At 49.8% G+C, this 12,609-nt stretch overlaps 1 protein-coding gene across 10 annotated transcripts in view; it reads right to left on the reverse strand.

Annotated features, from left to right (window-relative positions):
* The window catches only part of LOC147110283 (trinucleotide repeat-containing gene 6A protein-like), a 150,941-nt gene extending 141,555 nt beyond the window's left edge, over positions 1–9,386 (reverse strand). For 9 of the 10 annotated variants that reach the window (XM_086000101.1, XM_086000107.1, XM_086000106.1 and 6 more), the window contains exons 1-2: positions 9,240–9,386; positions 8,962–9,009 (exon numbers count right to left, since the gene is read on the reverse strand). In XM_086000101.1, coding sequence (XP_085856227.1) covers positions 8,962–9,009; positions 9,240–9,244 — 53 coding nt within the window. In that variant the 5' untranslated portion in view covers positions 9,245–9,386. The remainder of the gene's footprint in view (positions 1–8,961; positions 9,010–9,239) is intronic. The other variant, XM_086000105.1, reaches the window with a different exon arrangement.
* Positions 9,387–12,609: the final 3,223 nt, after the last annotated feature.

Below are 12,609 nucleotides of genomic sequence, written 5' to 3' on the forward strand. Positions count from 1 at the left end.
ACTGCGCGCCGGCAGTTGGAGGAGGCCCAGGATCGGAATCCCACGCGGGCCCACAGCACAACGGCCGGCGTGCAAGCTAAGTGCAGGTCGGAGGCTTGCACCCGTGGGAAGCCCCAACCCGAATTTCTGGGCCAATATTTAAGTCTCATGCAGCTTTATACCTCAACAGCAGCAAGTAAAGGGAGAGGTGCACTAGGAGTTTTGTCAATTCTCGAGGTGCCATTGCTGATCCAGAGTTTAATGATGAGCATTATCCAATCCCCAGCCAGTCCCAGCATGTGTCTGGTCTTCTTGACTTGAAGCATTCCCTGTAGTTACTGAGCCAGGGAAGTTATGTGGATAATTTATTCCTGTACTTCACAACTTTCAGAATCTGGTTAAGAGCCCTGATCCACAAGCGGAAATTATCACCATGCTTCCTGCTCCCTTTCATCCTCACAGTTACATGTTAATCATTTTGGCTGCAACTTCACTTGAGTAAATATTCTTCAGTTTTAAGGACACGTTTTCCCTTGTGCAGTAATACAGTTTCATCACGGATAATGAATTAAAAATAAGGCTCATCAAAAACACCCATAATTATTGCTGAGAATAATTACTGGAAACAGCTTTCAAATTTTGGAAGCACTGTGAAAAACAATTGTAAAATAACAGGTTAGCACCAAGACGCTCACCACAGGAGTTCAGGGCACTGGGGGCGGGGGGAAAGAGAACACTTGACATGAACACATATGCTTGAAATACTTGCATTGATAAAGCTCTCATTGCATTTCAGAACATCTCAAAGCTTCATATACTTCAACTGCTCTGCAAGCTAACGGGGGAGTAAATATTCTTCAGCTTTTGAGAGCACATTTTCCCCTCACTTAATGATGTTTTCATCACTGGTGCAATGAAATAAAACAAGGATCTCTATTTACATAAACCCTGAAAATCCCAGCCAGGTACCCAATACCCACCTGCCCATCTAAAGTTTGAGCTGCTGTTTAAAATAATCCCCATCATCTCCTAAACTCACAATCGCCCACAATATTCAGGCTTTCAAACAAAAGCTTCAGACATCTGTAAATCATTAAGAAAACGTGTCCACCAACCCGAATGCCTGTTGTCGCGATTTCTGGTCACGCTTTTCTGTTAATATTTAGCATTGTAATTTGCTACGTTAAGACTTCCCATTTAGTTTATTAGGTCAACTGTTACAATGAAGTGCAGGAAGTTTCTGAAGCCTCGCTCCCAACTCTGTTGCCATCCTGTATATATGAAAAAAAATCTTATACTGATTAACTGACTTTTGGCAACAACAGGCAATTTACTAGTAAGACTGCAAATGGTTTGGAAAAGGTAAATCAGAAAATTTACAGGTGTAGGTCAAGGGTATATGGTTCAAGCCAGTAAGAGAAAAATTAGAATTTCCAGATAAAGTGGGGTGGTGGAGAAGAGAGAAACTATAGGGTCTTTCTAGGTAGATGAACGAACAGCTAAATGGTCTTCCCCTTCTGTAATTATCGGATAATCTTAGATACTTATGTAGCACATTATCACGCCACAAGTTAAGTCAAAGAGCTTTATAACCAATTAGATGCTCATGAACTGCTGTGTCATGGCAGTTTTTATATCAAACTCAACAGGCAATCAGGGGCTCAATTTAATGTCTCGATACAAGGGACAGCACCTCCAACAATGCAGCACTCCTTCAGTACTGCCCTGCAGTGTCCGCCTAGATCCTGTGCTTGAGACCAGGCGTGGGACTTGAGCCCACAACTTTCTGTCTCAGACTAGAGTGCTACCAACTGAGTCAAGCTGACTCCAATTAAACTGAACCAGCACTGTTATAATGAAAAGCACAAAATCTCTTGCACTCTATTCCCTTCCTTCCATCGCCCCTCCCTCAACATGCCCAAGGAACACTCAAAAAGTCAGCAGATAAACCTTCTAAACCCAATCAAGCAAGATTATATAGCACCTTTCACGTGCTCAGGACGCGCCACACACTGCACAGCCAATGGCTGACTTTGAAGTGCAGATACTTACGTAAGCAAACATAGCAGCTAATATGCACACAGCAAGATCCCACAAACAGCAAATTAGATAAATGACCAGCTGAGCTGCCCTACATGGTCTTCTCATTTACCAAGGAATGGACGGTAGATGTGATGGGCTCATTATCCCTTCCGTCACTGGAGATAAGACAGAGGGACACTAGCTGCGTTAGCAGAGCATTGAATGAATGGAAAAGCACTATCCTTAACATTACATTTAAAAACTGTACCACTCCTAAAGGTTCAGAACAATGAAAAGAAACGCATCTGCCCTCTATAAAGTGTGAAATGGTTGCTGTGCCCGTTTGCATTAAGGAAAAGGATACAACAATGAAAATAGTAACAAACACAGGTCAATACTGTAGCTAGGGAATACAAAGGCCTAGAAATTCAGTGGGCTGCGCCACCAGTTAGCGCCCAAAGAGGGCACTTAGTGGCTTTAGCGCCACTGGCCACACCTCCCGCGATATTTAGCGGGGCGCTAACGGCGGCGTTAGCCTGTAGCGCTGCGCCGCCACCGATGACATCATCGGTGTGCGCAGCGCCCCGCTCTGATCACCATATTTGGTCGCGCCCGCCGCTTTAACGCCGGTCGCAAATCGCGACCGGTTCACAGGGCCTACCTGTGGCGGTAGTGGCGCAAGTTAAGGTGGAGGTGCGGGGTGGCCGCTTTTTCGGCGGCGGCCGCCTGCCAGCACCCCCCCCCCCCCACAGCATTGCCGGCTGTTTCCCCGAGAGCCCGGCACTTCTCCTTGGTGCCGGGCTCATTTGCCGGCACTCGCGAGCGGGGATCGCGCTGTTGCAGGCACCTCCCCCTTAACAGTGGGAGGAAGGCCTGCAGTACCGCAGCGTGCCGTGCCGCAGCGTGTGGCGCTGTGGCCCTTAGCGTGGCGATATTCAGTGTGAGCGCCCCAAGCGGGGCGCGGGGAGCCTCGAGTAGCGGCCCGCTTCCGTTTGGGGCGCTGAAACTGAATATCGGGATGGCGCAAGTGGCTCCACTCGCAGCGGTAATTCCGGCGCCCAGGCGAGCTTGGCGCCCCAAACAGGGCCCAACTGAATTTCTAGGCCAAAGTGTTCTAGCCACAGATAAACAGCGATAGGAATAGTATTTCTTTGAGGGGCACTAATGCCTCTGAAGTGGGGGAATAATCTATGAAAGGGAGAATTGGAGAAGAAAGGTACCTCCATGAACTGGGAGGGTGACAGAAGAATCTCTCTCTAAACAGGAGTAGTGGAAAAAACCATATTAACTCCTCTAAACTGGACGGGGCAGTGATCCCCAGGTAGGAAAAGTGCTAAGATCAAGCCATCTACCACAACAAGGGCCACTGAAGAGTTAAATTGCTTTAATACAATTTATCAGATTTAGCATCAGCAAGGACCAATAGCCATTCACAACTTTTCTGCCAGAAATGAGGGAGTTTTTGCTACAATCACCTGCCATTTTCCAGTGGCCTTGGCACTAAATTAAGATGGAGGCCATCATGTGAGGGAGATGCAGCATGCAGAGGAGAACAAGTGGGAAAAGTCATTCCTTCCAGCTTCTCCTTTCATGTAACCTGGGGCTCTGAATAAGTAGACTAATTACATGAGAAACTATGTTGCTTTCAATTTCCTGTTAGGTGGCTTTGACACTAGAGTTGTTATACTACAGATTAATAAAAGGAGACGATAGCAAAAAGAGGAGGCTTGGTGATAAAGACAAGCCAATGAACTATTCCATAAAAGTAACCTCTAGCTAAAATGTTTAAACAAAATTTAACAGTGGAGACTAAACACTTTTCTTAAATTTGACATTGTTCAAAGGACTAAAACCAAGGAGCAATGTGACAATTACATTTAGAGCAGGCTTTTATTATGCAATACTAGTATTGAACAGTTTGCCAAGATTGCACAGCACAATTTCAACCCACTTGTATGCGTGTAGAAACAGCTCAGGATACACTTACCTCAACATTTCCTCAGGTTATAATCACGTTCCCCAGTTCTGCACAGGGAATTTCTCTGGATCCATCCCACTCACCGACAGGGATTACAAATTACCTCCCAGCCACCTTGGAGCAAACAGCAGCGCAGGCCAAAATCCCCAAAATGCCTTCCATTTTAAAAGATTTAAAATCTCCATTTAAGTGCATATTCAATGCATCTTACAGGTGTAGATTTTTATCCTTTTATATTAGATTAGGGAAATTATTCATCATACCATTCAGTACCCGCTGGACCGGAGTTGGAAATGTTTAAATGCAGTTTGCTCAGCTCTCCCACGTGCAAAATGGTTGCCAGGAGGGTTGCCAGTGCAGTATTACATTTCAAACTTACATTTGGCATCAGAATCACAATATTCACAACCCTCAAACCAGTGCTGCCAAAATAATACACAATGCTCCTTAACATTGTTTTTTTAAAAAAAATAAAGAAATCTTACCAAACAAAAGCTTACCTACCACATCTAAAAATGTTGGCTGGGATCCTAGCAGGCTCAGCCACTGAACTGTTCTAGGTGTTCCAATAAGCCCAGCTTTGTTTGTACAACAAGAGCAGTGTGTGTCTCGCACTAATTGGGAAAGCAATCCATGTGAGAAACAAATACAGGGAAACTTCTGGAGTGTGGAGCATGTACTTTTCACAAACCAGAAACAACCAGGGAGTTAGAGGGCATGTAATTCATGCTAACAACACAATGAAGAAATGAAAGGTCACCACTCAGTCAGTGAGCCCTCTGCATGGTAATGATCATCTGCCTTCCGATTTATGGGCTACCTTCAGCATGACTCAGTCCTGATAAACCCACTTCCATTTTAGCCAAATACAAATTTTACAGTATTTTCAAAACAACGCTGACAGCTGCTTCCTACATTTATTAATGTGATGTGATTTACAGTAACTTTAAGCAAGTAGGAAAACAACACGCAATTATAAAGTTAGGAACACAATTACAACCATATGGCTGTATCCAACACAAACCTCGAAGCAGGACTCCACACCAACGTTCCCGCTAAGCTGTGCGGCTGCACTGCTGTCTGGAGGTCCCGCACAGCCCTGGGACCAGCTTTTAAATGGGAAATTTCACACATGCGCGAAATCTTGACTGGGCCACGCAGCCTGTTAAAGGAACCGCGCACCCAAAAAAAATTAGGGGGAACATTGCTCCACACTCGTTGCAAAATAGCCTTTACAACAAATGGAGGAGTCCTGATGTATCGAATACCTTTAACATATTTTGTCCCAGTCCCACCGATGTAAAACTTCACGGCTTTCTTTGGTAGCTGTACAGTTATTGCTCACCCGACACAACATCGGGGATTGTGGGTCCGCAGAATGAGCAAGGAGAGCAAGTCTTCAGTCATCAGCAACATGCATCAGAATCAGCCGGCTCAAATTTTAGTTACCCTCCCAGGGTACTGGGAAAGTTGCTACAAAGTGAAATCTCTATATACTGAAATCCTTGGTATATATCAGCGTTTATCAAGCTCAGCATTGGTTAATTAGAAACTCCAGCGTAAAAATAAGAAGCAAAGGAAGCTTTCCAGTAAAACTAACATCGGAGTTTTCCTAGCTGAAACGGATCAAGTACAGTACAGTTGTTGACTTCTGCTGGACCAGCAGTGAACAAAGGTCAATGGCAGAAGTACACAAAGTACATCCCCCCCAAAACTGACCTCTGCTGTGCTTCATTCAAAGTCTCAGCTTTGATCCTGGGCCCATGCTGAATTAGCTGGCAGCTAGGGCAACAGCAAGGGTGCTACAGTAGGTTAAGGGAGGAAAGCGAGTTGATGAGAATCCCTGCTCCTGATCACTGGGTTCAGCTAAGACACCTCTCATTACACGCCGTTAAGACTTTCATATGATTAAGGATCACTTGGCAGTCTCGTGACTATTGAACTGTTTCCCAGTAAGTCAGTCCTCAGAGGACAGGGGAACAGGAAATCAGGTTGGGGGGGGGGTGGGGGAAAAGAGTAAAGGTTTAAAATAAAATCCCCAAATGCCCCTCTCCTTGCATCAAAATTGCTCCTTTGCTTCTTTCAATGCAACTCCCAAGACAACCCCTGGAACTGGTGAGAAATCTCCAAGCAAGTGGATTCAAACTCCCACTTTCTATCACTTACTGATTGCCTCCTTCAATACGATCCTCAGCATGTGGCGAAAACATGGATATAAAGCCACCTCTGACCTCTCACCTACAGGAAGCACTTTTCCCCCTTGGCCCTGCTCCGGAGCTCACCACTTAAGGAAGTGCAAGTGTGGACTTATGTCGGTGCATGACTGCGCTGGCCACAGAAGCAACTTTCTATTAATTCAGATTTGTTTGCAACCTCAGCATCCTAGTTGACCCTGAGTTGAGCTACCAGCGCCATATAGTCTCCATCACGAAGACCACCTACTTCCGCCTCCTTAACATTGCCCACCTCTGCCCATGAAACCCACAGCCGTGACTTTCTCACCCCCAGACTTGACTATAGCAATGCTCTCCTGGCCGGCCTCCACCCATGAACATCAGCTCAATTAAAACAGTGCTGCCTGTGCCGTATCACACACCAGGTCACACCCGTCCATCACACCTGTCCTCAGTGACCTATCTTGGCTCCCAGTTCAACAACACGTCAAATTTTACAAATTCTTATCCAGAGACCCAGACTTACATTTATATAGCACCTTTCACGACCTCAGGATGCCCCAAAGCGCTTTACAGCCAATGACCAACAAGTATTTACACAGCAACTTTAACAGAGCAAAACGTGCCAAGGTGCTACACAGGAGCAATAGCAAACAAAATTTGACACCGAACCATATTAAGGAAATATTAGGGCAAATGACCAAAAGCTTGGTCAAAGAGATAAGGTTTAAGGAGCGTATTAAAGGAGGAAAGGTTTAGGCAGGGAATTCCAGAGCTTAGGATCTATGCAGCTGAAGGCACAGCTGCCAATGATGGAGCGATTAAAATCAAGGATGCTCGAGAGGCCAGAACTGGGGGAGCGCAGAGATCTCGGAGAGCTGTGGGGTTGGAGGAAATTACAGAGATAGGGAGGGGCGAGGTCATGGAGGGATTTGAAAACAAGGATGAGAATTTTAAATTGAGGCGTTACTTAACCGGGAGCCTAGGTAGATCAGCGAGAACAGAGGTGATGGGTGAACGGGACTTGGTGCGGGTTAGAATACGGCAGCAGACTTTTGGATGAGCTTAAGTCTTGAGGGTGGAAGGTGACGTACCTTTGAAGTGTAGTAACTGTTGGAATGTAGGAAATTCTCATCCTCTGATAAATCCCTCCACGGCCTCTTCTCTCCCATCTCCATATCCCTCCCCTCGCACCACCATTGGTGGCGATACCTACAGCCACCTCGGCCTCATTCTCTGGAATATCCTCCCTGAACCCCTTTGCTTCTCCACTTCCTTAGAAACCACCTCGGAGTTTTTGAACATCCAAGATCTGGCTTTGATTCAGCGTCCATTTTTGCCTTGATGCCTCGGAAGTGTTACATGACAAGCTGCTGTTGTAACTACTATAAAAATGAAAAGGAATGAGGATCTGCCCTCTTCTTCTCCTCGGGTTTGAGAGAGGAAATGCACCACATGGTGTGGCAAAGAACCATACAGACAAGGAAAGTCCATGTTGGAACTTAGCTAATCTCAGGGGATCAGTTTGCCGGGACAGGGAGAAAGAAGAGAAGGACTGCAGCTCTAAATCCAGGGTGCAGTGAGAAAGAGAATGTTCAACTGGGCCTCCTGTTCACTATCAAGTGTACACATGTGGATGGAGACACAAACAGCAGAGTCATATTGTTGAATGGGCCAACATCCTGACAAGGCCATTCCAATCCTCTCCTTGGCCAGCCTCCCACCTTCCATCAACTTGAGCTCATCCAAAACTCTGCTGCCAGTCCCATTCATATCTGTGCTCGCTGACTGACACACAATGTCCACTTTCAAATTCTCATCCGAAAGTTCAAATCACTCTACGGCCTCGCCCCCTCCCCATCTCTGCACCCTCCTCCAGATCTACAAACCTCTGAGAACTCTGCATTTTTCAAACTCAAGCCCCTCAAGCATTCCGCCTTCCTTCACACCACCATTGCCTGGGCCCCAAGCTCTAGAATTCCCTCCCTAAACCTCTCCGCCTCTCTCTCTCTCCTTCAAGACGCTCCTTAAAGCCTACCTCTTTGACCAAGTTTTTACTCACCTGTCCTAATGTCTCTTTCTTTGGCTCAGTGTAAATTTGCAACTGATACACTCCGGGGACATTTTATTATGTTAAAGACGCTGTATAAATGCAAGTTAAGTGGAAAATGGCCGCTTTGGTAAGGTAACAGAGGGGCACCCACCACCCATGAAACAGTGCGATTGCCTTCAGGAAAGACAGAAGAGGCAAAATAAATATTTCCAACATGACTATGCTTGCGTTGTGAAAAAACCTTCTCAGGAGTAATTTTAACAGCAGTCTATTTTCAGCCATCCTGTAATAACTAATGTAATCAATTACATAAAACTAATTAAGCAGCCAGCTGAATGAAAGGTTAATCACACTTGCAAATCTCTGATGAATTATTTTGAAACCGGCAGAGACCACCTCTTTCTCCAAGTCTATTTTTACATCCTTTCTCTTGCAGTGTGGCGGCGGATCGATTCCTGCATCCAAGTGCACGTTGTTTATCAGTCAACATTTGAAAGGAACACGGCAGGTAGAGCCCCATCGTGTCCTACACCTGAAAGGTTAACCTCCAGATGCTAACAGACACTATCCGTTCCCAATATTATTTATTTCAATTCATTATTTCCAGCATTTTTAGTATTTATTCACAGACCGGTGGGGGTCAGGGGCTTCATTTGCATCGAGCTAGTTGGCGGTGAAGGTCACACATTTCACTCCCCCAAATTCAACTTGAATATAATAATTAACCCCAGTGATGAATTAACAGCAAATCTTACCTGTTTTGTTTCTCTTGAGCTTCTTTGGTAGCGTTAGCCTCCAATCCTCTGCAATTAAACAAACAGAGAGCCACTTAGATAGAGATGATTATTTTTGAAAGTAGAGGCGCGGTGAAAGGCCTGGCGCGGAGAGCGCTGCAGTGCGGGCTCTGCACACAGGCCCAGTGCTGGCGGCGGGAGCCCAGGGGCCCAGATAGCCCGCTCCCCCCCTGCGGGCCCCCGGTCAGCGGCCAAACACAACGGCCGGGCTGGAGAGGAGGAGGGGGGAATCCACTCACCTCATTAATGTAAAGTGCAGCAGTGAGAAATCCGAAAGCTAAACATGCGAGTAAGGCTTCAGCAGTGAGTGTGCGGCTGGCCGCGGCGCCGAGCAGCGCGCTGCCTCTCCACAGCCGCCATCTTCTCCCGACTGACTGACAGGAACTGGCCCGGCACTTCCGGCCCGCCGCAAATGGCTGATCACATGGCAACCGGGGAGGAGGGAGCCATGGCAACCAGGGGGGAGGGGGAGCCATGGCAACCAGGGGGGGAAGGGAGGGGAGGGGAGCCATGGCAACCAGGGGGGGAGGGGAGGGGAGCCATGGCAACCAGGGGGAGGGGGAGCCATGGCAACCAGGGGGAGGGGCAGCCATGGCAACCAGGGGGGAGGGGGAGCCATGGCAACCAGGGGGAGGGGGAGCCATGGCAACCAGGGGGAGGGGCAGCCATGGCAACCAGGGGGGAGGGGGAGCCATGGCAACCAGGGGGAGGGGGAGCCATGGCAACCAGGGGGGGAGGGGGAGCCATGGCAACCAGGGGGGGAGGGGGAGCCATGGCAACCAGGGGGCGAGGGGAGCCATGGCAACCAGGGGGAGGAGGGAGCCATGGCAACCAGGGGGGGAGGGGGAGCCATGGCAACCAGGGGGGGGAAGGAGGAGCCATGGCAACCAGGGGGGGGGGAAGGGGGAGCCATGGCAACCAGGGGGGGAGGGGGAGCCATGGCAACCAGGGGGGGAGGGGGAGCCATGGCAACCAGGGGGGGAGCCATGGCAACCAGTGGGGGAGGGGAGCCATGGCAACCAGGGGGGGAGGGGGAGCCATGGCAACCAGGGGGGGGAGGGGGAGCCATGGCAACCAGTGGGGGAGGGGGAGCCATGGCAACCAGGGGGGGAGGGGGAGCCATGGCAAGCAGGGGGGAGGGGGAGCCATGGCAACCAGGGGGGAGGGGGAGGGGGAGCCATGGCAACCAGGGGGAGGGGGAGCCATGGCAACCGGGGGGGAGGGGGAGCCATGGCAACCAGGGGGGGAGGGGGAGCCATGGCAACCAGGGGGAGGGGGAGCCATGGCAACCAGGGGGGGAGGGGGAGCCATGGCAACCAGGGGGAGGGGGAGCCATGGCAGCCAGGGGGGGAGGGGGAGCCATGGCAACCAGGTGGGGGGAGGGGAGCCATGGCAACCAGGGGGGAGGGGGAGCCATGGCAACCGGGGGGGGGAGGGGGAGCCATGGCAACCGGGGGGGGAGGGGGAGCCATGGCAACCGGGGGGAGGGGGAGCCATGGCAACCAGGGAGGGAGGGGGAGCCATGGCAACCAGGGAGGGAGGGGGAGCCATGGCAACCAGGGAGGGAGGGGGAGCCGTGGCAACCAGGGGTGGAGGGAGAGCCATGGCAACCGGGGGGGAGGGAGAGCCATGGCAACCGGGGGGGAGGGGGAGCCATGGCAGCCAGGGGGGGAGAGGGAGCCATGGCAACCAGGTGGGGGGAGGGGAGCCATGGCAACCAGGGGGGAGGGGGAGCCATGGCAACCAGGGGGGGAGGGAGAGCCATGGCAACCAGGGGGGGGAGGGGGGGGGAGGGAGAGCCATGGCAACCAGGGAGGGAGGGAGGGGGAGCCATGGCAACCAGGGGGGGAGGGAGAGCCATGGCAACCAGGGGGGGAGGGGGAGCCATGGCAACCGGGGAGGGGGAGGGGGAGCCATGGCAACCGGGAAGGGGGAGCCATGGCAACCGGGGGGGCGGGGGAGCCATGGCAACCAGGGGGAACCATGGCAACCAGGGGGGGAGGGGGAACCAGGGGGTTTGGGAGTGACAGGCTCGGGAGGCAGCAACAGGCCGCAGGGTGACAGCCAGGATTGAGAGGTAGGCACATCAAGAAATTAAAATGTACTGGAGTTGGGGAAAGAGCAGGGGTGGTGGTGATGCTGGTGGTGGGACTAATTGGCTCCTCTTTCAAAGAGCCAGCACAGGCAGGATGTGCCGAATGGCCTCTTTCTGTGCTGTATGATTCCATGTGTCTCAATCTGTGGTGGTGGCGGGGGGTGGGTGAAATAATACAGCTGAATATTTCCCACACCCAGTTTTCTCCCCTGCAGGGCTACAGTCACACCAGGACGTCAGACATTCTTCTTGGGGTGCCCTGTGGGATATTCGACTGGGGAAGGCGCCACAGCGCAGTCCTCATCGGCCAACCACACACGGGTCGGGCGTGTCGAGGCCAAGCCGGTGCCCTGGCAGAAATCAGGCTACCAGCGCAGAGCCTTCTGACCCGTGTGCATCATGAGACTGCCATTGCCCACTCCGTACATTGTTTTTAATTAGTGTTTACAATCTCATCCCTCTTTGTATGCTCCCTTAACGTTCTCCCTGAACTCGTCAGGAAAATTAAATTCTTGCAGTCGTCCTTCTCCGTTATTTTGGGGGCAATCAACTCCAATTTTTCTGTTTTTCAACATTCACAAATTTCACTTATTTTCACTGAAGTTTCATTTTGGGTGGGGGCAGGGTGTACTTCTTAGTTTATCCTTCCCTAAAGAAGATGAATAAATAAATATATGGCTGTTTATGTCACTGGGTAGATCATTTCACTGTTGTTCTCATAGAATACTCTGTCCTTGACACTTTTACTTTCTCCAGCTGCTGAGTTTACTCTGAGTTTTCATTCTGATGACTCACTCACCTCCACAGTTTATCTGTTCTTTCATTCAGATCTCATTTATTTTGTTAATTATACACACTACAGTTTACAACCTTAAATTCTATGGTGAATTTTTTGCCCACCAATACTGGTGAATTGAACAATTCCCCATGTTTTGCACTGAGTATCAGCATCAGGCATAGCACAGAGTAAAACCACTCAAACACTTCCAGGGCAAGCACATCATGAATTAAATACAGAGTAAAGCTCCCTCTACACTGTCCCATCAAACACTCCCAGGGCAGGTACAGCCACGGGTTAGATACAGAGTAAAGCTCCCTCTACACTATCCTGTCAAACACTCCCAGGGCAGGTACAGCACGGGTTAGATACAGAGTAAAGCTCCCTCTACACTGTCCCATCAAACACTCCCAAGGCAGGTATAGCACGGGTTAGATACAGAGTAAAGCACTCTCTGCACTGTCCCATCAAACACTCCCAGGGCTGGTACAGCACGGGTTAGGTACAGAGTAAAGCTCCCTCTACACTGTCGCATCAAACACTCCCAGGGCAAGTACAGCACGGGTTAGATACAGAGTAAAGCTCCCTCTACACTGTCCCATCAAACACTCCCAGGGCTGGTACAGCACATGTTAGGTACAGAGTAAAGCTCCCTCTACACTGTCCCATCAAACACTCCCAGGGCAGGTACAGCATGGGTTAGATACAGAGTAAAGCTCCCTCTACACTGTCCCAT

Source organism: Somniosus microcephalus, chromosome 11 (assembly GCF_052327205.1).
Source record: "Somniosus microcephalus isolate GS21.2 chromosome 11, FLI_Smic_1.0, whole genome shotgun sequence".
Lineage (NCBI taxonomy): Eukaryota > Metazoa > Chordata > Chondrichthyes > Squaliformes > Somniosidae > Somniosus > Somniosus microcephalus.